We start from the raw sequence: 25,498 nt of genomic DNA on the forward strand, positions 1-25,498 counted from the left end.
ACTTTTTCATTTGAAGCTTGGATCATGATGCATTTTGAGGTGGAAGTTTGAGAAATCAAACATATTTGAAACTTTTCTAAGTCCCAAGTCAAATGTTCACTTCTTCCACCTTAAATAATTTTTTCTATGGACTTCAAATGGAAAAAGTTCCTTCATCAAAGTTGTATCTCTTTCAAACCTCTTCAATTTGGTCACAAATTTGACCTCATTTGGATTTTTCATGAAAAAGTTATCATCATACCCCCAAAATTTCTCTTCTTTTTGCTTTTTTCATATAACTATAACTTGATATCTATCTAACATCATTCATAATCATTCATGTTCATTCATTCATTCATGGTTAACATCTGCTAACAGGTATCATAGATTCAGGGTTTGTGGTTGATAAAATTGGGGTTCTGGATTGAAGTTTATGGTATTGCACATTTTATAGGTTGAAACCCTAATTCCTGACTTTCTTCCTATATGATCTTGTGTTTGACCCCCTGTGTATCTGACTCGGTTGTCAAACCCTAATGGTGGGCCCATGGTTTGATATTTTGTTGGTGGAGCTTTGTGTTTGGTTTGAAACCCTAATAAGGGGTAGTTGGTGTTCAAATGCCTTACTTGGTAGACTTTTGGACTGGTGATTGATCAGAACCCCAGGTGATAGACGCTTGAGGCCTTGGAGTCTGGATTTTGGGGTTCAATCTGTATAGAACCCTAGCTTGTCGGTTCATAAGAGTTATGAGCCTCATTTCTTGGTGTATGCTTAAAACCATGATCAAATATGTCACAAATTGTTGGTTCGGTTTGAGGGATGCGACACCCTAACTCATGGGAGGGGTTATTTGGTCATTAGGATCTGCATCATGTCATTCATCAAGTTCACAAGTGGATTATGATTACGGAGCATCGATTGTTCAAGTTATCATATGGATCTTTCAAGATTCATGCGTTGGCTTAAAAGATCATGATCTTTGTTTCAAAGTGAGTTCAAGTTGGAATTTGGGGGGAAATGATCATTTGAATCAAAACATGTTGCATTGACCATAAGAGCTTTTCTTATTCAAAGAAAACTTTCACTTCATTCATACAATATCATTTTACATTGTCCATTACACATCACATTGACAAGTCTACAAAGAGATTGATTTTTGGTCAATCAGTTGGCCAAAGTCGACTCATCATTTTTTTCCTTATCCTAAACCCTTCACCCCATCAAACCAATTTTTGTTACACCAACTAAAACCCCAAAAGCCATCGCAGAAAGCGAAATAAATTATCAAAATAAGATAATAAACATCAACATATCCATTACTCTCTTCACATTGTTCGATCCTTCAAGAGGATAGCGATGATGATCGAAATGGAATTGATCAGGAGTATTCTGTGGAGCTTAATGCAACTAGTTTTGATGTTGTTTTGAAGGATACTCCTGCTACGTTTGATATTGTTGAATTCTTTGCACATTGGTGTCCTGCTTGCAGGAATTATAAGTCTCAGTATGAAATGGTTGTAAGGTTATTTAATGGACCTAATGCAGTCCATCATGGTTGACGTCTGTTAGGGGTCTGACGCATTAGATGAAAGAGGAGGTGCAAGAAGGCCAATGAAGGCTTACTTGTGAGCTTTGATGACCAGCCCCAACAAAATCTCAAAGTCACCAATTTAAGTATAAATCCAAAGTTATATTTCCAATTCACAAGACAACAGTTCCAAGGGAAATCTAGAACAAGTCAGTCATTCATGGGATGTCCAAAGTTGCAACATAAACAACGCAAGGACCACAACATGAAAGCACATGACTTGAGAATACATGACTAAATACAAAAAAAAATCGTTCATTCAAGATATAAACAATTTTGTACATAAGCCTTTGATTCTAAGGTCTCATTCAACCATTTTTAAATTCCAATCAAGTTCAAGCATTCATATACATTCCTATTCGATACACAATTTGAATTCAATAACACACGGATTCCAAGTTTCCAATAGTACTATCCCAATCACGAATCCATGAGCCACCTGCATTCCACCTCACTATTCCACAGAATTTGAAGAGAGATGTTAAGATCCACAGAAGTGAGAACCGAAAATGAGCTACCGAAAGTCATCCATACCCCCGATGTAACAAAAAGTACGTAGGAAACAACGAAAAATATGCCGCGAACGCCATTCTCAACCGCGGTAAGCTCCATTCTAATTAAACAACAATGTGATGCAGATCACAACTGCCGGCATGGCTGTAGCGGAATCCGGTATTTTTCCTGCGTGGCTGCTAATAGAATGCAGTAGAATCCTCCTGCACTTTCACAATAGCCAAACACCATTTAGCCTATAACACATGTAGGTCGGTTCAGCACCAAGATCATAGAAGTACGTGAAGCATTTCCGCATCAATAATCCAACAGAATCTCAACCAACTCTGGGAAATATGGTAGCAGGGATTGACGATGAGACCGTCAATGAAAACTATCGTCACTCACCAGAACCTGAGTTGCTCCGGGCTTATGATCACCCAATACTTGTTACAAAGGATCCCCAGAGTCATTGATTCACAAGAATGTTTGACGCTTACGGAAAATACTTTCCGGTCGTCAACTCCATCAAGGGAATCTATTCTGGGTGAGGTTCTCGTACCGACCCTTACGAAGTATTCACCTCGGGAGTCCGTACTACGCAACCATCGATTGGGTTCTAGACAGGGTACTCAGAGTCATGGATTTGAAAGACTGTTTGACGCTTACGGAAAATACTTTCCAGTCATCAACTCCATCTAGGGAATCTATTCTGACGAGGTTCTCGTATCGATCCTTACGAAGTATTCACCTCGGGAATCCATACTACGCAACCATCATTTCTAGTTGGCCAAAGGTTTAATGTTCTAAAAGGTCCTTAGAGTCATGGACCCCTTTGAAACATCGGCGCTTACGAGGTATACACCTCGGGCAACAATATTTGCAAAAGGATCTACTCTAAGTGAGGTTCTCGTACCGACTCTTACGAAGTATTCACCTCGGGAGTCCGTACTACTCAACCATCGTCCTATCTTATGTTTTTTCACTCTAGACTCGGGTGTAGAGTCTTTCCCACATGGTTTGCAATCAAATACCCAAGTACCAACAATCACAATAGAACCAATATACAACAGATATCAATATAACAATAAAGATATTAAAACAATAAAGAAAAGCCACACAATTAAACAAACAAAGGCACACAAACGTCATAACTAGGCTTGACTCGCTTAGGATTGTCAGTCCCCAGCAGAGTCGCCATCTGTCGCACCTCGAAAAAATGGGGATACGACTTCAAAGCGAAGCGCGATTGCACGCTCACAATGATGGACTGAACAGAGTCGCCACCGAACTTTATTTATTCCTAAAAAGGAAAGGGGAAATATCGATAAAACCCAAGACAAAAGAAAGGATAAGATATGGTCATCGCAACCAATATCCGAGTTCGGGAGTTGATTACGCAAGGGGAAGGTATTAGCACCCCTCACGTCCGTTGTACTCAACGGGAACCATTAGGTCAGTTGTGTGCGTTAGTGTTAGTTGAAATGTTAGGCTTTTCGATTTATTATGTGGGAAAGAAAGAAAGGATGAGAAGAGAATGTTTTTGGATTTTTTAACGAAGGACTAAACCTAAGTTTTTTTATTAGTGGGCCTGACAAGATTTAAAAATCCCGCTCCTACGTATCTCAAAAGAGAAATCAAGGCTTACGTAGTTCTGGGTAGAAAAATGTTTGTTTGTTGGTCGATTTTAGCGAAAGCTACTTTGTGTCAAATCGACGAAAACATTGTTGGACTACCCAAAACAGGTGGAAAAACATTGCCTTGCATTGTTTTGAAACAAAGTACCTTTCGTTTGAGAAAAGGTTCGAAGGGTCAATCGCACGGCGGCGAGAAAAGAAATTGATTGGTTTGATGTGTTTTGAGTAATGGCGAGAACTTGGATGAGCGAGATATACATCTCGAATCCTAGCCTCAGGAGTGCACGGTATACACCATGTTCCATTTCCATCTTTATTGAAAGAGGTTAAGATAGGAATTAAGTATTTTGAAATTTGATTGAGAAAGGGTTTGAAGAAACCTCATTGACAATTTTAGACGATGGCGAGAGCTAAGATAGGCGAGGCATACGTCTCGAATCTTAATCTCAGGAGTGCACGGTATACACCATGTTCCATTTCCACCTTTATTGAAAAAGTGTTAAAGAAGAATTAGGTATTTTGGAGTTTTGTTGTGAAAATGACTTGACCCTAGATCAAGTATTGATGGAGGTTTAAAAGAAATTTGAATGAGTGTTTGAGAGAAAACAAAGTGGATAAATTTGGATGATGGCGAGAGCTAGGATTGGCGAGATATACATCTCGAATCCTAGTCTCAGGAGTGCGCGGTATACACCACGTTCCACTTCCATCTTATTGAAAAGGTCTTAACTATAAATTAATATTTTTTGAGTTTTTATTAGAAAAAATGGCTTGACGTTGTTGAATCAAGCGTTTGGTGAAAGTTTGAAAGAAATGGAAAAGAAATAGGAGGGAGAAATGGCTTGATTTGTTTATTGAAAAAATACTCGACTTTGGATCGAGTCATATTTTTGTATTTTTTTGAAATTCGTTGATTTTATTCTTGTGTCAGTATCTAACTAAATAGTCAAACAAATAAAGAAATAAAATAGTACAAGATTATTACACATCGGGGGAGTGGGGTACATTTTGTCAAATGGGGATTAAAAAAATCATGAAATAATTAAATCGGGCCCAAACAACAAATAATGCAATGCATGAGTGTAAGTGCAAGAGAACCAGCTCATTGTAAGAAAGCCCAAGAGTAAGCTATGTGAGGTTGACGGCGATGCTTAAAGCAATCGACTTACAAGGGTGTGAAAATGGGCTCGATATTGAATCGAGAAAAGTGTAATTTTCATATTTAAAAAAATGGTTTTGAATGGATGATGCAATTAAAAGAAAACAAATCTATGTTATGATAATGAAACTATGAATATAATAAAGCATAAACATAAAAAAAAAATGTTAAAAGAAATAAAAATACTACCCATAGGTATCGAACCCACTCCACTAAAGACCATAGAAAACACCCCTCTCCACCAGACCACTTATGACTAGTTATTACTTTAATACTAAATTAGCTATATAAACCAAGATAAATTAAAAAAAGAATTAAAATAAAAAAACTAATAAAAAAGAAACCTATTGGACTACCCTAATTAAACCCAGCCGCTTGGCTGTTGGGTTTTTCAATGGGAATATGAATTGAAAAGGAGGAAATATTTATTAACTATTTAGGAAGTTTAAACAAAAATTTTAATGGTTTCAAAAACTTATTCTGTTTAAAACAAATTAAAGAAAAAATAAATTGGAATAGTAACAGAATCGTTCTCTCCCAATCCCACTTTTCTCTCACACTCTCAACAATCGCCTTCAACCTCACTCGATCACCCTCAATGAAATCTCTCTCTGCTCTCGAAAAAGCTCATCAACACTCACAATCTCACTCACACCAAACCTCACATTTCTCTCACCAAAATCCTCTTTCAATCGCGTCTCTCCTCACATCCTCAACCTCATTCCCAAATGCGCAATACCCACAGCTTTAAAGAAATCTGAAGTTTACCTCCGGTGGCGATTTGGTAGTGACGATGACGATGAAAACTGAACTTCACTCTTTCGCCTCTCTAATCCAGATATGTTTCGATTTTGGGGTTAGGGTTCTTGGTTGAATTTGGTCCGCCTCCCCTTTTTTCTCTCCGATTTTTTCGTCCCTCACACTGATTCCTTTCTTTTCTATTTATGCTCGGCTGATTAGGGTTTCGAATTGGTACATTGGGTTCAAAAGAGGCGTCCCTACGAACTACTTTTTTGGATGTTCAGATTTGGATTGCCCTGTTTATGCTAGATTCGAAAAGGTATTCTGAACTCAAGCTTTCTTCTTCGCTTTTGTCTCTATGCCCAAATTGGGAATTCTTTGAAATTTTACTGCTTGGTAATTATTTTGTAGCTTCAGTGAAGATTGGTTAAAGCAGGAATGGCTTCGGTTATCACAAGGGTGAAGAAAAAGCTTTTCTCCAGAGGAAAACCCGGGATCTTTGAGGAGGCTACGAACTAGCTGTGAGAGGGCAAAAAAGACTCTTTCTTTTGCTGTTGTTGCTACTATTGAGGTAAATGCTTTGTTTCAGGGAATTGAGTTATCTTCATCTATCACTCGGGAAAAGTTTGAGATGATCAGCATAGACCCTTTTGAAAAGTGTATGGAGATCGTTGAGAGCTCCTTTGTGGATTCTGGAATGGACAAAAGTAGTGTAGATGATGTGGTCCTTATTGGTGGCTCGCCCCGAATCCCCAAACTGCAACAACTATTGCAAGACTCTTTTAATGGGAAGGATTTGTGTATGAGCATCAACCCTGATGAAGCATTGGCTTATGGTGCAGCTGTCCATTTTGGTCCAGACTTGGTTCAGTGTGTTAATGTTTGCAGGTTTATGAAAATGGATTTGATGTGTTTGAACTCTGACTTGTTGAGTGTGCATGATAATTGCAGCCTTATTGTAGCAGGTCAATATGTGAAATGGTTTGTGATTCTGATGTAGTATGTATCATATGTTCTGCAGGTCTACTCCAATTGTTTCACTTGGGCATGGAATGTCGCTTGATGAATGTTGACGGTTGTTATGTCCTGCTATGCTGCAAGTGCACATTCATTGGCATGGTTGTCTTGGTGATGCAACATGTTGGATGCCTTGGAGTGTTTCATGCAATTCCTGCAGGTCTGAACTTATGTGCATTGTTCATGTGTTTTGGCTTATGCATTATAGCATCTACATCATGAATATCATATTGCTCATGTACACATGAATTCATATGGTATTGGTTCACCTGTGCATTTCTGACTTGGTGTGCTTGATAATTCATGTTTCTTTGGTTTATATTGCACCTCATTTTGACTTTGGTTTCATTGTATTGGAATAAGTGTAGGTCATGGTTTTGGCGCAGGATGCAGGTTTTGGTTCAAATGAGGCTATTTTCAAGGGCATCCTCAAGGGACATAAGCTCTTTGTAACTCAGTGAAGTAATGTCCCCTCCCTTCAAGTGCCTGAGTTCAATTTGCATGCTGTCATTCTCCTTTTATTTCTATCAATTTCATTGCTAAGGTTCTCATGTTTAGCATCCCAGAGAGTTTTTTTCAGAAGCTCTTTGGTATCTGTCAAGAACATCAATCAACGTGGTGAAAGGACTGATGTATTCATGCATCTTTCCAGAAGCACCAAAGAGAATAAGAGAAACTTGAGCATCACAGAGAACACTTATTTCCTTTGCTTTCTTAAGGATACCGTTCTTTCTCTTTGAATAGGTAACTTGTCTGCTGTTTGAGTTTTCAATCCTCTTGATCTCAATCTTAACCCTTTCCCATCTTCTTGTTGTGAAACTGGTGTTTGGTTTTTTCTTGCAGGCTATGGTTGGTGTGGTGGAAACTCTTCAATACAGTATAGGTAGCAGATCGAATAGTAGGTCTTTTAGACTTCAAGAAATCTAGGAAGTGCTTATGATCTGCTAACAGCTTTTCGCCAAAAGAAACAGCAGCCACCCTTGCCTTTGGAGCATGTTTAGGTTCAGCAGTTATATCCTCTAAAGCAGGTTGCTCTTGTTGTTTTGTCTTTGTTGACAATGCCGACACGGAACGGTTTAATTTCAGGCTCTTGAGGCTAGGCATCCTTGGGATTCTGCTGCAGTAGGTGAAGATAACCGAACATCCCCTCCTTTATCCATTACTTCCCCAAAGGTTAATGCAAAATAGCTTAACGACAAATTGGAACTTGTAGCTTGATATTCAGGAAAAGCATGCCTTGTTTGAAATATTTTATTTTGACATTTTATTTCTTCTATTGATTTGGTAGGTTTGGCAATGGAATACTGCAGGCTGATTGGTTTCTTGAATAGAGCAGAATTTTATGATAGGCTCGTGGTTGATTAGATTGATGCATTGCAAACTGGTTTTGGCTCGTAGACGGCTTGTTGAGCATGGCCATGGTTAGGATTAGTAACTCTGAATTTGGTAGGCGGCAAAGTTGCTAGATTTAGGATTATTTGTGTTAGCTTTTTGTGTGTTGCATTGTCATGAAGGTTCTATTTTGTGAATTTGAAAATTGGATGTAACAAATGAGAATCCGCTGTAATTTCGGGAATTGCCCAAGGTTGTAGCAGCTTTGAAGTGTGAATGTGTTGGTTTAAAATTTGCATTTCGTTTCAAACATTGTAATCAAAGGTCCGTGAAATGAAGCAATGGCTTTGGTTTGAATGAGTCACGGTTTGTAATTAGGATGCTTTTACTTGGTGAAATATGGTTTACTGTTGTAAAAATGGACGTGCATTTGGGAGAAACATGTATGTATGAATATGGTTTTTGGAAATGCTTGAAAGCTAAATATTATTGAATGTTATGAAATGTGTGTATGTGCTATTTTGATTTGGGATGAACTATGGATGGAAAATGGATCATGTTTGGTTATAAAATGGATTTTTAGAAATAATCCAAGACTAATTTAAATATCAATTTAAATAATAATAAAAAATCAGTAAAAACCAAATTAAAATCAAATTAATTCATAATTTGTTAAAATTACTTTGATATCAATTCTAACATTTATTTGAAAATTAAAATCAATTAGAGTTTGAATCATTAGTAAAAATAACAATTAAAATTAAATTGAAATTTGGAATTAAACTTAATTCGAAATTAAAATCAAATTGAAAATTAAAAGGTCAAATAATTAAAATCCATTTTATAATCAAAAGCACCATGATCAAAAAGGCATAGACAATGACCAATGTGTAACAAAACATGGATTTGGGAATGAATGTATGCAAATGAACCTTAGGCCAAGTGCCAAATAAAAATGGAAAAAATTCAGGACCAAAATCGGGGTATGACAGAAGGCAACTCATGGCCAAACGAAGCAACAAACCAACTCCAGCTACACGATGACACTTGCAAAAAGTTTGAGCCGTCATGAATCAATAGATTTTTCCAAACTATTCTCCTAATTTCACTCACCTCAATCAATAAGTATCCAACCGAAAGAACCCGTACGCGTCTCCTTCACACATGACTCCCTAAGCTTCCAACAAAATAAGCCAAACCTTCGAGACCACTAAAGCTTACAAGTATCCAACAATAGTAGCATCAGAATTCAGGCTACGGTAAGGTGGAACGCATCGACGCACCGATCCTAAACGCAAAGATGGAAGTCATGAGCTGAACCAGTGGCGGAACTGAGGGGGACGTGGGAAGGCCACGGCCACCCCTCAACTTTTTTTTTTAATTCATATATATTAAATTACTAAAACATCCTTATTTTAAATTAAAATTAATTTTTATTTTTTCTTTTTCATTCAAAGTTAGGTTAAAATACAGATAAGGTAAAAAGCTCCTACCTTTCCTTTCTTTCTCATATGGGTTTACTACCGGCACGGTGGCACCGGAATCGAAACAGATTAAAGTGATCGGCATCTAACAGGTAAAAAACTTTATTCATTCTTCTTTTATAAAAAGTAACAAATTAAAGTGATTGCTTGATTTGTGTTTTTGAGATTTTTAGGGTTCTTCTTTCTTGATGTGTTAAAATAATCAATATGAGGTTTATTAAGCCAATTCATAACACTGTAATTTACAAATATAGTTATACACTGTAATAAGGTTTATTTAATCATTGTTGCTGCTAATTTCTAATAGTGAAGTTACCGGTATTTGAAAACGGATTAAAGTTGATTAATGAAGTTTATTAATTTTTTTCTCTTTTAATTTTTATGTTCTCTAAATTGATTTTTGGATCTGATATGATATTATAGGAAGAGTAAAGATGAATAATAGGAAAATTGATTCTTTTTTCAAAAGGAAAGCATGTGAAATTGAAAGAGAAGAGAGAGATGAAGAAATTATAATCCCGACATCCAAATCTGAAACAGTTCTTGAGAATCCAACAATTGAAGAGCATCATGGTTTTGAAAATTCTTTGGAACGCGATCCTGGAAAGCATCCTCCGATTTGGCAATATCCACCAAATCAAGTGGATGCAATACGAAGAGCTTATCTAAAATGGGGTCCATATCAAATTCATTTAGAAAACTATCCTTTGTCCGGTAACGAGGATCATCCGAGAAGGTTTCAACATACTTGGTTTAATATATTTCCATCATGGTTAGAATATTCACCATCTGAAGATGTCGCATATTGCTTACCATGTTACCTTTTTAGCAAAAAAACTAAGTGGACGTCCCAGATCACTTGTCTTTATTTCTATGGGTTTTAGAAATTGGAAGAAAGTTAGGAATGGAAAACATTGTTCCTTTCTTAAACACATAGGGAAGGATCCTTGATCACCACACAACAATGCAATGAAAGCTTGTCAAGACTTGTTGAATCAAGATGGTCATATTAGAAATGTTATTCAAGTGCAAAGTTCAAGTCAAAGAATGAATAATCGGTTACGACTCAAGACTTCAATTGACATTGTTCGTTGGTTAACACTACAAGCTTGTGCTTTTAGGGGTCACGACGAAAGTAGCAAATCAAGAAATCAAGGTAACTTTCTTGAGTTATTGAAACTTTTAGCATCCTACAATGATGAAGTTGCAAAAGTTGTGTTGGAAAATGCTCCACAAAATTGCAAGTATACTTCACATCAAATTCAAAAAGAACTCTTGCAAATTATTTCTAGTAAGATGAAAAAGAGTATTTGTGAGGAAATTGGTGATTCCAAATTTTGTATCGTTGTTGATGAAGCTCGTGATGAGTCAAAAAAGGAACAAATGGCTCTTGTATTAAGATTTGTTGATAAAGTTGGTTTAATACAAGAGATATTTTTTGATGTGGCACATGTTAAAGACACCACATCTTTAACTCTTAAGGAAGCAATATGTGATATACTTTCTCGATATAACCTTGATGTTTCTAACATTCGTGGTCAAGGGTATGATGGTGCTATAATTATGAGAGGATAATAGAATGGTTTACAAAGGCCTCTTTATGAAGGATTGTCCTTATGCATACTATGTTTATTGTTTTGCTCATCGATTGCAACTTGCATTAGTTACATCATTAAGAGAAGTCAAACTTGTTCATAAATTTTTTGAGAAGCTGATTTTTGTTGTGAATGTTGTTTGTTCTTCTACAAAGCGTCATGATGAGTTACAAGCTGCCCAATTAGAAGAAATTGCTTATTTGTTAGAGATTGATGAGATTGTAACTGGTAAAGGTGAAAATCAAGTTGGTACATTGAAACGAGCTGGAGATACTCGTTGGGGATCACATTACGATTCAATTTCTAGCTTGATAAACATGTATGAAGCAACTTGTTTAGTTTTAAAAAAATTGCAAAAGATAGAGGGAGTTATGCTACACGTGGGGATGCAGATAGTTGTTACAATTACTTGAAGGCATTTGATTTTATATTTATTTTGCACTTGATGAAAGAAATCATGGGAATAACAGATATGCTTTGTCAAGCCTTACAAAAAAAAACAAGATGTAGTTAATGTTATGAACTTGGTTCGTTCAACAAAACATCTTATTTAAGGTTTGAGAGAAAATGGTTGGGATATATTGTTTACTAAAATGGTATCTTTTTGTGAAAAGCATGGTATTGAGATTCCTGATCTTAATGATGTTCATTCAACAACAAGATTTGGACGCTCCCGTCTTGAAGAGAATCAAGTCACAATTCAACATTACTTTAAAGTTGAAATCTTTTTCACTACCATTGACAAACAGTTACAAGAGTTGAATAGCAGATTCAGTGAGCAGACAATGGATTTGTTAACTCTTTCTTGTTCTTTATCTCCTAAGGATGGATATAAAGCTTTTAGCATTGATACTATTTGTTCTTTAGTTGAAAAATATTATCATATGGATTTTAGTGATCAAGAGAAGAATAATTTGCAATTTCAACTCCAAGATTTTCTATTTGTTGCTCGTCAAGCATCAAACTTGAATAATTTATCAACTATTCAAGAACTATGTTCATGTTTGGTTGCATCTGGACAGGCTGAAACTTACTTCTTGATTGATAGACTACTTCATCTTATCATGACTTTTCCCGTTTCTACGGCCACAACTGAGAGGTCTTTTTCAGCAATGAAAATTATTAAGACTAAGTTGAGAAACAAGATGGATGATGGGTTTCTTGGAGATAGCATGACAGTATATATTGAAAGGGAGATTAGTGCAAGCATTAGTTTGGAGTCAATTATTGACGATTTCAAGTCACTCGGAACACGTAAAGCATTACTCTAAGGTAGTTTTAAGTCATGTAATTTAAATTTTTAGTAATTAACTTTGTATTTATTTTAACTTTAATGTTTTATTTAAAATACTAATTACATTTTATTTATAATCTTTATTTTACGTTAGCGGCCATCCCGAATTTTTTTATCTGGCTCCGCCACTGAGCTGAACATCCTGTTGCATAACCACTCGAGATATGTGGAAGCATTAATCCAATTGCGGAACCATATATAAATCGGCATTACAAGATTACCTGCTGCATATCCTATTGAGTCATATATATCTAGAGAAGTGTTAAAGCTACTTGTTGATGAAGGAGACCGTGTTGGTTAGAGAGATCACGTGGTTGTCGTCTTGCTTTCATTTCATGACAGTAGGTGATCCAGCATTTTCCTGCTGCTGAAGGTTTATTTATGCAGCATTTATATTGGTATATTATGGGTCTGTTTCAAGTATCCTAGATGGCGTCATTGAGCTTCCTAAGGTTGTCATTGTTTTCCAATTCAGGCCTGCCTGATATGTGTGGCCAGTGAGAGATCAATGCACCGACCTGCAAAAAACCAATCCAAATCAGTACGCCGTCAAACCACACTAAACCCTACACAAGACCTTTGTAAACTTGCATCATTCAAGCCCGCAGCAACAACTTCTGATAACCGAAAACCAACTTGCAAAAGAAGGAATGGAGTTAACCAGCATACCAATCGAACCATCATTTAATCCTTCAAAAATCCCAAAACTAGCATGTTTTTCATGTGAGTTTTTGGAAAAATAAATGATTCATAAAACCTGCATTTTATTCAATTAAATAAAAGAGAAAAATCCAGCTGGAAAAGTTACCTTAGAGTTGCAACTGCTTCCTAACAGAATTTCAATTGGAGCTATCTTCAGAATTTCTTCCGAAATTACCCTCTCATCACTCAATAAATTCATCCACACTTCACAATTCAAGCTCTGGATTCCCTCTTAATTTTCAAACCTCACACTCACTACTCTATAAATTCACCAATCTTCACTCATAAAATCTAGATTCCTTATATTCCTACTCTGCATAACTCCAGTGATTCGAGTCCCTCATCCTGTTCTCAGTCTACACAAACTCTGCAAATTGTTCACTCCACTGATAACTCCATTCGTCTCTCTTCTCCGATCTTCACTAACAAACGATACCGCATAATTCAATCGGTGATTGAGACTCAAGGCTTGACTCATACACAATCGGATTCGCGAAGAGGAAAGCAAGTCACGCACCAGAAACGCCTCAATCAAGAAGGAAGCGATCGCACCGGTAATCTTCATCGAAATCGGTGAGGCGTTGTTCTTCCTACTTCGTTACTCTCAAAGAATATGGCGATGTCGTTGCGATTCGGCTCCGCAGATTATGATAGCTTTTATTGCTAATTGTGTGATATCGCACGGTGATGGCGTTGAACAAACACGGCGCGAACCATGAGCGATGTGAACCTAGATGTCAGCATTTCGCGACGCCGCTAGGAGGACGCATAAGCATATTACGCATCAATTAGGTTCGTTTGAATCTTGTCGCCGATTTGAGTGAGTTTGACGTTGGAGCGGCGTCTCTATGTTTGGGAGCGCGTTTTCCCTTATTTGAATAAGTGCTTTTGTTTTCTTTTTCCTTATCCGTTTTCCGTAGGTGTGTTGACACCATGGTTTGAACTCGATAGGTCCTGAGGCCCAAGGCCAGCGTATTGCACCTCTTCCCACAGCCAGCGCACCCCCTGGCAGTTGGGCTTGGAGTTGTTTCCTTCTTCTAAGCCCATCACTGTTGCTGGACCTTTGCAGTATTGTGAGATCAATTAGGTTACAATATAGTTGATTTAGGATATGGATTAAGGATTAGGGTATAGTTTAACATATTTTAGGATTTAATATAGTTTATATGATTGTTAGATTTTAATTTTGATTAATATTCTAATTTTAATTTTGATTAATATTCTTATTGTGTTTTGATTAATACTTTTAGGATTGGTTTAGAATTTTCATGGTTGAAAGTCGTGTTTAGAGTTTAATTGTTAATAATTCTAGAATTTCCTTTTTGTTAATTAGTTAACATTAGAATTTTGTTAGATTTTTTTTTACATTGATATTAATTCTCTTATAATTTCTCTTTTGATTTTGATTAATCTTGATTCCTAACTCTTTACTATTTCCGCATCTAATTCTTTTAATTTCCGTACTCTAACTCCTAACTTTTAATTTCCGCTCCTAACATTTAATTATTGTCATTCACTTTATTTTCTTTCATTTTTGCTTTATATCATATTTGTACATCCATTATCATTCACCTCATTCTAAAATGAACTTAAAAATGGATTAGACTTAAAAAATAGAAAAATACAATAACCCAAGTGTCGCAACGCGAAAAACAACCGGCGGGAAAATACAGAGCCGCCACCGACGCTATTCATCCTATGACGGAAAGGAAGCGTAGGACTAACCTAAGAAAGGGAAAGGAACAGTCTTACGACCAGAGATTGCAAGGTACGGGAGTCGGTTACGCAAGGGGAAGGTATTAGCACCACTCACGTCCACCGTACTCGACGGGATCCACGCTCAAAAGAATAGAATAAGGTTGCTAATAAACTGCTCAAAGAATCTGCACCAAACTGGAATGATAAACAGGTGAAAGACGGAGGAAGTGGACTCGGCAGGATGTCGCATCCTGGGGCGTACGTAGTTTGTCAGAAACAAACATCAGAGTCAACGTAGGTCAGGGAAATGGGAAACATGCTCGCTAGGATATCGCATCCTATGCCTACGTATCTTCTCTATCCAGAGAAAGAATCAGAGGACTCGTAGCTCGGCTAACGCACGCCGAAACAAAACACTGAAAAGAGACGCTGAGACGTCGAAAGAAATACTCAAACGGAAATAGACTGCCAATAGCTGGTCTTACATCCGACTCCAAACACACACAAAAAGGTTATCAACTTGACAAGCTAATAGGGAGTCTGGCACTCGAGCCTAATAGTTGTCACACAAACACAAAGAGACGCTGAGACGTCAAAAGAAACACAAAGGTTGAACAAACAAGCTAATAGAGAGTCTGGAACTCGAGCCTAATAGCTGTCAAGCAAACACACACAAAAAGAAAAAAGGTTGCCCGGAGAGATCTCGCTCGATCTCCTGCCTACGTATCTCATCTGGTATGAGAATCAGGGCGACGTAGTTCCCCTTAACAGGGGAGAAACTCTCTCCTAACCAGAGACCAGGGAAATAACAAACTAAAAGGGAGACTGACTCGAGCCTAATAGTTGGCATGCAATCCACAATAGCCCTAGGTTGAGGTATCTAATCAGAACCTAACTCGCACCGGAAGCAAGTCAAAACAGCAAATCAACATTTATGAAAAGCAAACACACAAGCAATCATCACACTCTATATACAAACAAGAGGCTCAGACAAACGGTTGGGCTTTAGTCAAGGGGTCATATCAACCTCGACAAACAAGCTAAAACTGTAGGGGTATGCTGAAGCTCTTAACCACTGACATTGACCGTCAGGGTGAGCAGATGAAAGGTAATGAGGGTTAGACCTTATGGCTCTTACCCTGGCCTGGGTGAGCTTAAATCAAAGAAAGCGTGGGGGTCCAGAAAGAGGGACCCTATTCCACTAGACTGACACTGTACAAGATCTTGGGTTAGGTTCAAGAGCATCAGCACGTAGTGCGAGCATAATGAACGACTGAACGACTAACAGGGGACTGGCTACTAGTCCTTTCTATCTGTCAATTGCCTCTTCACTTAGGAGGACTTAACAAGTAACATGCCTCAACAAGGAGGTCTTCAGCATAAATACAAACAATCACAGTCATTGCCTCTTAAGGAGGACTTCAGCCAAAACGCCTGCCAAAAAAGTTGCAGGACTTCCAGACTACATGGAGTTAGAAGGCTAAGCTACCTCAGTGGTGTACCAACCACACTCCAAAGCAAAGCTCAAGCAAGAGCTAAAAGCGGCTAATGTACCTGTACAAAAGCTAACCAGTCTGTATTGTATTCAGAGAAACAAACAGACAACAACATGACTTTCCAATATGTACACAATGCAAGTCATAAATGCAATCACTTAAGTGAGTTCATCACACCAATGGACCTAAAAACACAATAAGAGTTAGTAACCAAAGCAACTTGCATCTCAAGTAATGAGATCACACCAAACATTAGTGTCAAATGCTCAAGCCTGAAACACAAAACACAATTGGTGAGTACAAACCACTAGTACAAAGACTAGGGTCAAAGGCAAGTCAAACAACCAAAATAGAAATCAATACTTCACATGAAGCACATTCGATTAAACAAGAACACGTCCTAAAAAGGACCAAAGCTAATTCATAAGGCCAAACCATCAAACGATCAAAGTAAAGCAAAGGCAAGCAAAGTGCACACAATTGGACATTCAAATGAGAAAAACCACATTAAAACAGAAAAGCATCCAATGATCATGAAATTTTTTATACAGGCTCCTCATGTTAAGAACAAACATCATACCAAAAATCATGTCCAGAAGAGATCACATGGTATGTAAATGAAAATGTACAAATGCATCATACAAATTGTCACACCACATGTCCATATGTCCAAAACAGAGATGGAATATGGTAAAAATGCCAATCCAAAGCCAAAATATCAGATCCTGAGAGTAGAATAAGCACACCAAATTTCAGACCAAATGGATCAAACATGAGCATTCCACGAAGCATATAGCACAACATGTCAATTTGGCATCATGTTCAATCAACAAATCACCATTAAAAATCCAGAAACACAAAAATCATGAAATAAACATCAAAATATAATAGACATCAACACAAGCATGTGAAAAAAAGTTTGAATTAATTTGGACATGTTTTCCATTTTTTATGATTTTTGGAAGTTGCATGAAATAAAATGAAATAAAGTGAAATAATGTGGAAAATGTTATTTGAATAAAATTTGGAATGTGCATCTACTGGAATCGAACTCAGGCACTTATGGACCAAGAAGCGCTCAAGAAATAAATCACAAACATGCAAAGCCAGGATTCGAACTCGGGCCATGGAGGTTCACAAAAGCTTCACATTAAATCAACAAAAGCAACACAAGGAGGGATCGAACACAGAAGCTTACAGTCCACAACGCCTAGCCAAAACGCAACGTTCTACTAATACGCGTGGCGCATACTCAGCGTGGTCAATACACGCGTGGAACGGTCAAGGCGATGGTAACCAAACAAACTCACACATAGGCGCTCACGTGGACGCGAACTAGGACAAACCCAAAGTAAAAACCAGACGGCGGAGCAGCCGTCTTCTCCGGCGAGACAGGCGGAGCTCCGCCACGAAAATTTACAGAATTCAATAAACCATATACCGTTGGAAAGGTCTCGCTACGAGGATCATGAATATCATGTTATCTAAGCCTAATTCCTCATGGATCAAACGGATCGAGGCAAAACAAAATCAACATCCAAGCTTTAAATCATCATATCTTCATCAATACTTAACCAAATTTAAATATACTTATATCAGCATGTTCAGCATCAAGAGATCTACATAATCATGGCAATAAAAAGGAAAATAGTGAAGGTCGAAAATCCACCTACTTGGAATGGCAGTGATGGAATCGTGTCTTTCAAGCCTCCACAAGCTCCAGATCAGCTTCAATAACCTTCTAAATAAGCTTTGTGCAAGAATTGACAGTGTAAACAACCTAGATCCAGCTCAATTTGAAGCTTCCATGGACATGTTCATGCATTCAATCTTCTTGAAAAACAGCTCAATTGCCACGAATAATGGATGAATCTTGCTTAAAATTCCATAAGGATCAAGGATCTATGAAGAAATCTTGTGGTTGTATGAAGAATTTTGAGATTCAAGGAGAGAGAGTTTTGGAGGGAAAAAATGAATTTGAGATCTAGAATTGTGGTTATGGAAAATTCTGTTAGGATTTAGCTTTTATATGATTCACTAATGATGCTGCTAATCAAAATTAGGCATGGCTAAACAAGATTAATGAAATATGGAGTATTTTGCAAATATGACAAAGTGAGGTTGCATGGGGTCATGTGCACGTGAACAGTGCCATGCAAGTATCCAATTTCACTTAAAATCATCTAATAAACACAATGGAAGTGTTAATTTGTTTGTAGCATCAACCAATTTTGAATTCTCCATTTTCCCTCCAAAATGCACCTGAATGAACAAGTTATCACATGAGCTTTTTCCATGCAAGGCAATGGTTGATTTGGAAAGTATTGGTCAAGACAAGAATTTTTCAAAAAGAGTGGACCAATTTGGAGTTTTGGATCAAAAGTTATGCCATTTTGAAATTCCATGTATACTTTGTGATCATTTGGCCATAACTTCTCACCCAATCATCAGATGATCATGATCTTGGACTTTTTGAAAAGAGGGGAGGAAGATCTTCAACTTTCATGTTTACCTAAAGTCCATTTGAAGCTCCTTTGATGTTGAAAAGTCAAGTTGAATGTGGACCAAAAACTTGCCATTTTTGGAAACTTGAAATTACAGGTCACTTTCCATTTTTGGAAACTTTTTATTTGACTTCAAATTCTTCAAGATAGGTGTTTGTAATGACAAATGAACCTCTCTTGAACATGAATGAGGTGTCTCAACTCATCTCCCCACCTCATAGTCCTCAGCTCTTGCACAGTTTGACTGTATAGGTCCTCAGATGACCTTGACGTGCTCTGATCAGCTTGAACCTCCACCACTTGATAAAATGGCTCAGAAATGAAACCCTAGCTCAAATAAGCTCAATATAATGATCATGCGATCTCCATCCCAATAGAATACCTCTTCTCCTTGAAAAGCGCTGGCTGGAAGACTGTCATTGATTAGGGTTGACTAGAGGTCAAAACCCTAATCTAAAGGAACTTGAGAATGCCATGAAACCCTTGATGAGGATAGAACCATGATGATGGTGATATACCCTTGAAATCAAGACGATGCTCAAGGCCTCTGAAGGATCAGGAAACCCTACTTGATGTGCAAACCCTCAGATGGTTGACAACCAATCCATAGAAACCCTCAGGCTTGAATCATGCAGCTTCTCCATCTCTGAAAAGACTTTGGAGGATGACTCTCTTATTTTCAGATGATATGCAAAATGCAAATGCCTGATGTCCTAAAACATGAAATGCAATATGCTAAACTAGTCCCAAGAAGAGGAGGGCAAATTTTGAGGTGTTACAGCTGCCCCTATTCAATCCACTGTGAACCTGTCGATATGAATAGCCCCGACTTTCAGATGATCAGGGTGAAGAGTGATTGAATACAAAGAACAGACGAACAATTTGCACTCCGCTGAGGATTATGTATTTTTTTTGCTTTTCTTGAAAGACTAGTCCGTCTGGTACGGTTAGAGTTGGTCTGAATACCAAAACAGAATGTTGACTTGGATACCAAAATAAATGGTAACACAGGAATAACCATGGCCTGAGCGCCGCTCACCAGTCTGAAAACTGGAACTGACCTCGATCTGAGCATTGAACGATATGAGATTATTAATATCGGTCTGAGCATCGAGAGATTGGCCTAAACGCCACTTCAGTCTGAATACTGGAAAGCTGACCTGAATGCCACAAGTGCTTCAACCTGAACGTCGGAAACTTCTTTGATCTGAACATCGAAAAACTGGCCTGAGTGCCACAAATACTTCGACCTGAACGTCGGAAACTTCTTCGGTCTGAACATCGGAAAACTGGCCTGAGTGCCACAAGTGCTTCGACCTGAACGTCGGAAACTTCTTCGATCTGAACATCGGAAAACTGGCCTGAGTGCCACAAGTGCTTCAACCTGAACGTCGAAAACTTCTTCGATCTGAACATCAGAAAGCTGGCCTGAGTGCCACAAGTGCTTCGACCTGAACGTCGGAAACTTCTTCGATCTGAACATCGGAAAACTGGCCTGAGTGCCACAAGTACTTCAACCTGAACGTCGGAAACTTCTTCGATCTGAACATCGGAAAACTGGCCTGAGCGCCACAAGTACTTCGACCTGAACGTCGGAAACTTCTTCGATCTGAACATCGGAAAAAACTGGCCTGAATGCCACTTCGGTCTGAATATCGGGAAAACTTTCATGCCTGTCAGCATCGGCAAAAATAGGGAAAATGATACATGAGACGGCACGCGGGCCAACGACCTATGCTGGGGATAATAAGTCATGGACATGCTATCCCTACTTAATCCACTGTGAACGAACAATTTGCGCTCAGCTGGGTATATATATATATATATATATATATATATATATATATATATATATATATATATATATATATATATATATATATATATATATATATATATATATATATATATATATATATATATATATATATATATATATATATATATATGTATATATTTGTTTTTTTTTGTTTTTTTTAACCCCAAAACATATATTTTCTTTCGCGCGGATGATCCCTGATCGCCGCATTTGAACCCCGACAACTTCATATCACTCTTGTTTGCCAAACAATGAACCTCGTTCTCCATTTGAACCCCAGTCACCTGACGATAACTCTCGATCGTCGTTGTGAACCCCATTCTCCAAAAAACACCCTGTGTCTCCTTTTCTCCATTTGAACCCCGTTCTCCATTTTCTTGTGATAATTCCGCTGGCAACGTCGGAAATAACACCAAACACCACTCTGATGGCGACACACCAGAGGGTACACCCCCACAACAGGAAGGTAATCATGTGCATTTCTTCCCTCGAAGACACCCATAACGACTTCTGTTGGCCTCGCCAAAGTCTAAGGTGACACATAATCAGAAAACAATCCTGAGGACCTCATCCCGGATACCATCCTCAACTCCAATCTCCAGTGGAACCCCGCTCTCCAGAAAATGCCCAGCACTTCCTCTTCTCCATTTTCCGATTTTCGCGTTGATCGCGTAACGTTCTCCGATCTTCATTTCCATCTCCGCCCGACGGAAAATTTTCCTCAAATTTCGCGCTACTGGGGAACATTGTTGATCTGACGTCATGATGCTAAACTCCTCAGAGTAACATCTTCACCAACCAGCTAAATCAATTCTCAAACGGTAACCACGGCTTGAGTCGCGCTGATCCAACGTCATGATGCTAAACTCCTCAGAGTAACATCTTCACCATCCGGCGAAACCGATTCTAAAACGGTAACCACGGCTTGAGACTAGCTTATGCTTGCAATGCTGATGCATGAGTTTTTTTTCAGCGTAATGCTCCATAACCATGGAAATGCTACGCAATTAGGTATGCAATATGCTATGCTTATCTAAATGATGAATGCATAAAAAAGTGTCCCCCTCAGGGAGCTCTACTGGGGAGCTCGAGGAACTCGATATCGCTCCAATCTCCAATCCTTCTTGGGAATAGCACTGCAGCTGAGGAAAGGATAATCCTCATTGGGGACGACCTCCACTAAACCCGATCCGCTTGGGGACTTCGCTGGGGGAAACTACCAATGCACACCTCCGCTGGGGAAATAGTAACCTTCAGACTTGGCTGCTGAGGAAATACCGATCTCGAACCCGCTGGGGAGATAACAATCCCGATCCTGCTAGGGGAAGCAACAAACCTCAGGCCTGGCTGCCGAGGAACACCGATCTCGAACCTACTGGGGAGGTACGAAATATCTGACATGGAACACCTGTCGACTCGTCGAACACTGGCATCCACCATCTAACCATAATATCGGCTTTCCACTTTTGAGAGTTCCCAGACTCATCTGGTCTCTTCTAATTCATCACCTTGTATTCTCGACTTCCCCCTACTCCGAGACAACCAATCTCCTTAAATTTATGCCAACTCTCCAGTCCTCAGACTTTGAAGAGTCTTCTTGATTAACCCTCCAGGATCGTCGCAATCCCTTCGCCGTCTTTTCGCCATTCTTCTATGCCTCGTCCCTGATCGGACTTCGCGGGGATCTTTTGTCAAAAACGCTTCGCGTCACAACCTGCAAGCGAGTGAAAATGACCAACAACACCTGCAAAAGAGATCGTTAGATAAAAACGTGCCCCAGGCGTGTCAAAGTTTCAACACCTAGGTCACTCAACCTTCCGAATAAGACTTCAGGTTTTCAATCTTATAAACATGCATTGGAAGGGATCTCCATATCTCAAAATGCAAAGATTCTTATCAAAATAAACAGATGTTTTTGCAATCAAAGCGGTAATGAAAATAAAAACAAAATTATTTGATTGAATATGCGTTTTATTGATTGAAAAAGGTGGCTCATAACTGAGCAATACACGGGAAGCAATTCCTGAAAAGAGGTAATTGCACACAAAAGGAAAATCTATCCTAACGGCAATATGAACCCGTGATCTCATCGAGTTCCAACTCGGTTACACCCCATATGTCCTCAAGACTCTCCGCGCTTTCCGCCTTCTGAACAAGACGCTTCCGACCGATCCCTGCTGGGGATTATCCAAGTGTCTTAACCAAAGTACAAACGATCATGCTAGACGCAGTTGTTCGTTTCAATCCCTCTTTTGCTTGGACCGCCCTTCCGGGTTTTCAGTCCACCGGGATACCCTTTTTTGCCTAAGCCGCCCTTGTGGGGTTTTCGACTTGCCGGGTGTACAGTTTTTTTTCCTTTTATCCCTAATTTTTGCCCGAACCTTTTCATTTTTTTTTGTTCGCCGGGATGCCCATTTTTGCCTGGACTATTTTATTCTTTTCGTCCAGCGGGTCTCTTATACGAAGTATTTTTTAACTGCGTCCGCATTCACAGGGGATGGAAAATCTTCGCCATCCATGGTCGTCAACAACAAGGCTCCGCCAGAGGAAACCTTCTTGACCACGAATGGACCTTCATAATTGGGTGTCCACTTGCCCCGACGATCGTTCTGAGGAGGAAGGATCATTTTCAACACCATATCTCCCACATGATACACACGAGGTCTCACCTTTCGGTCAAAAGCCCGCTTCATTCGCTGCTGGTACAACTGCTCAACTCTTCGTACCGAGTTCTTACCCATTCAGCCTCCTTTAATTTCACATCCATCAGGACTCTCAGTGACGGAATCTGGACCTCAACCGGTAACATGGCTTCCATCCCATACACAAGCGAGAAAGGCGTTGCCCTAGTAGATGTACGCACTGAGGTTCGATACCCATGTGTCGCATACACGAAAAACAACCGGCGGGAAAAAGAAACAGAGCCGCCACCGTGCGTTATTTATCCCAAAGGAGGGAAAGGAAACGCTCGAAGTAAACCTGGAAAGGAGATGGTCTCACGACCAGAGATTGATAGGTACGGGAGTCGGTTATGCAAAGGGAAGGTATTAGCACCCCTACGCATCCATCGTACTCGACGAGATCCACGCTCGAAAAGAATAGAAGAAAGGTTGCTAAATAACTGCTCAAAACTGCACCCACACTGGAATAGACACACAAATGAAAGACGGAAGAAGATGACTCGGCAGGATGTCGCATCCTGGGCCTACGTAGTTTGTCAGACACAAACATCAGAGTCGACGTAGTTCGGGGGAAACGGGAAACGTGCTCGCTAGGACATCGCATCCTATGCATACGTATCTTCTCTAACCAGAGTAAGAATCAGAGCACTCGTAGCTCGGCTAACGCACGCCGAAACAAACACTAAAAGGAGACGCTAAGACGTCAAATGAAACACACAACTGGAAACGGAATGCCAATCGCTGGGCTTACATCCAACTCCACAAAAGAAACAGGAAACAAATAGCCAATCAATGGTTTTACATCTATCTCCTAACAAACACAAAACAAACTGGAAACCGAATGCCAATCGCTGGGCTTACATCAGACTCCGAACAAACAGACACCAAATGGAAACCGAATGCCAATCGCTGGGCTTACATCAGACTCCAAACAAACAACAAACAAACGGGAAACTGAATGCCAATCGCTGGACTTACATTAGACTCCGACCAAACAACAACGCAGAAGGGTCTCGATTGCAACTAGGGCAAGAGAAAGGGGAGGTCTCAATCGCAACGAGGGCGAGAGAAAAGAATTAAAGGTTAGTCGTCAGTCAAACTCGACAAGACATCGCATCTCGTGCCTACGTATCTCATCTGAACATGAGAATCAGAGTTGCCGTAGTTCGGCTAAACCATTTCTATTTGTTTTGTGTTTTTTAGATGAATGACGTTACTACGCAATCTACCGGATGCTCGACCTTTGGAGACTTACCCACCTGTAGTAGAATGAGTCAACGTGTCCTTAAGAGGAGATAACGTTTGTTTGTGTTTTAGGAAAGCTCACGCAAGAAAGGAAGTCCTAGACGAAGGAACCGTGCTACCTTAATTGACATGCAAACGAGAGACTATGCGAAGTCTAGCAATCCTATGGGATACAAATCACACCACACAAAAACATACAGCATGAAATAAACACACCAACAATGGGCTCAAACATCCAAGGGTGAGGCTTTAGTCAAGGGATCATATCAACCTCGACAAACAAGTCGGCACTAGAAGGGTATCTGAGGGCTCTTAACCACTGACATTGACCGTCAGGGTGAGCAGATGAAAGGTAATGAGGGTTAGACCTCATAGCTCTTAACCCGGGCCTGGGTGAGCTTGAATCAATACATGGGAGTCCAGAATGAGGAACTCTATTCCACTTGACTGACTCTATATACAATGATCTTGGGTTAGGTTCAAGAGCCTTAGCACGTAGTGCGGGCATAATGAACGACTCAAATGATTAGCAGGGGACTGACTGCTAGTCCCTTATATCTGCCAATTGCCTCTTCACTTAGGAGGACTTGAAGTACATGGCACAAATATAAACAAGCACAAACATTGCCTCTTAAGGAAGACTTCAGCCAAATGCCTGCCAAACAGAAACGACAGGGCTTCCAGACTACATGGAGTTAGAGGATGGTTACCTAGGTGGTATGCCAACCACAAGCCAAGCAACTCAAGCAATGAGTTAGAGCGACTAAAGTACCTGTAAGAAAAGCTAAACAATCAGTACTATGTTCAGACAAACAACCAACAGTCAACAGTGTTACAACTTCCAATATGCACACAAGTCAAGCTTTATGACTCAAGAATTCAAGTGATTCCACCACACTCCATGAACCTACAACATAAAGGATTAGTGCACAAAGTAATTTGCATCTCATGAAGTGAGATTACATCAATCATTAGGACTAGAAGCTTGAACCTGAAATACAAAGCCTAAAAAGTGAGTACAAACCACTAGCACC

The 25,498-nt window shown here is 39.2% G+C and overlaps 1 protein-coding gene across 1 annotated transcript; it reads left to right on the forward strand.

Moving 5' to 3' along the window:
• The first annotated feature begins 6,035 nt into the window (after positions 1-6,035).
• On the forward strand, positions 6,036-6,670 carry LOC127138209 (heat shock cognate 70 kDa protein). The gene is made up of 3 exons (XM_051064600.1): positions 6,036-6,056; positions 6,187-6,485; positions 6,619-6,670. Exons 1-3 carry the CDS (start codon positions 6,036-6,038, stop codon positions 6,668-6,670), a joined length of 372 nt encoding a protein of 123 aa, XP_050920557.1.
• The last annotated feature ends 18,828 nt before the right edge of the window (positions 6,671-25,498 follow it).

Source organism: Lathyrus oleraceus, chromosome 4 (genome assembly GCF_024323335.1).
Source record: "Lathyrus oleraceus cultivar Zhongwan6 chromosome 4, CAAS_Psat_ZW6_1.0, whole genome shotgun sequence".
NCBI classification, from domain to species: domain Eukaryota; kingdom Viridiplantae; phylum Streptophyta; class Magnoliopsida; order Fabales; family Fabaceae; genus Lathyrus; species Lathyrus oleraceus.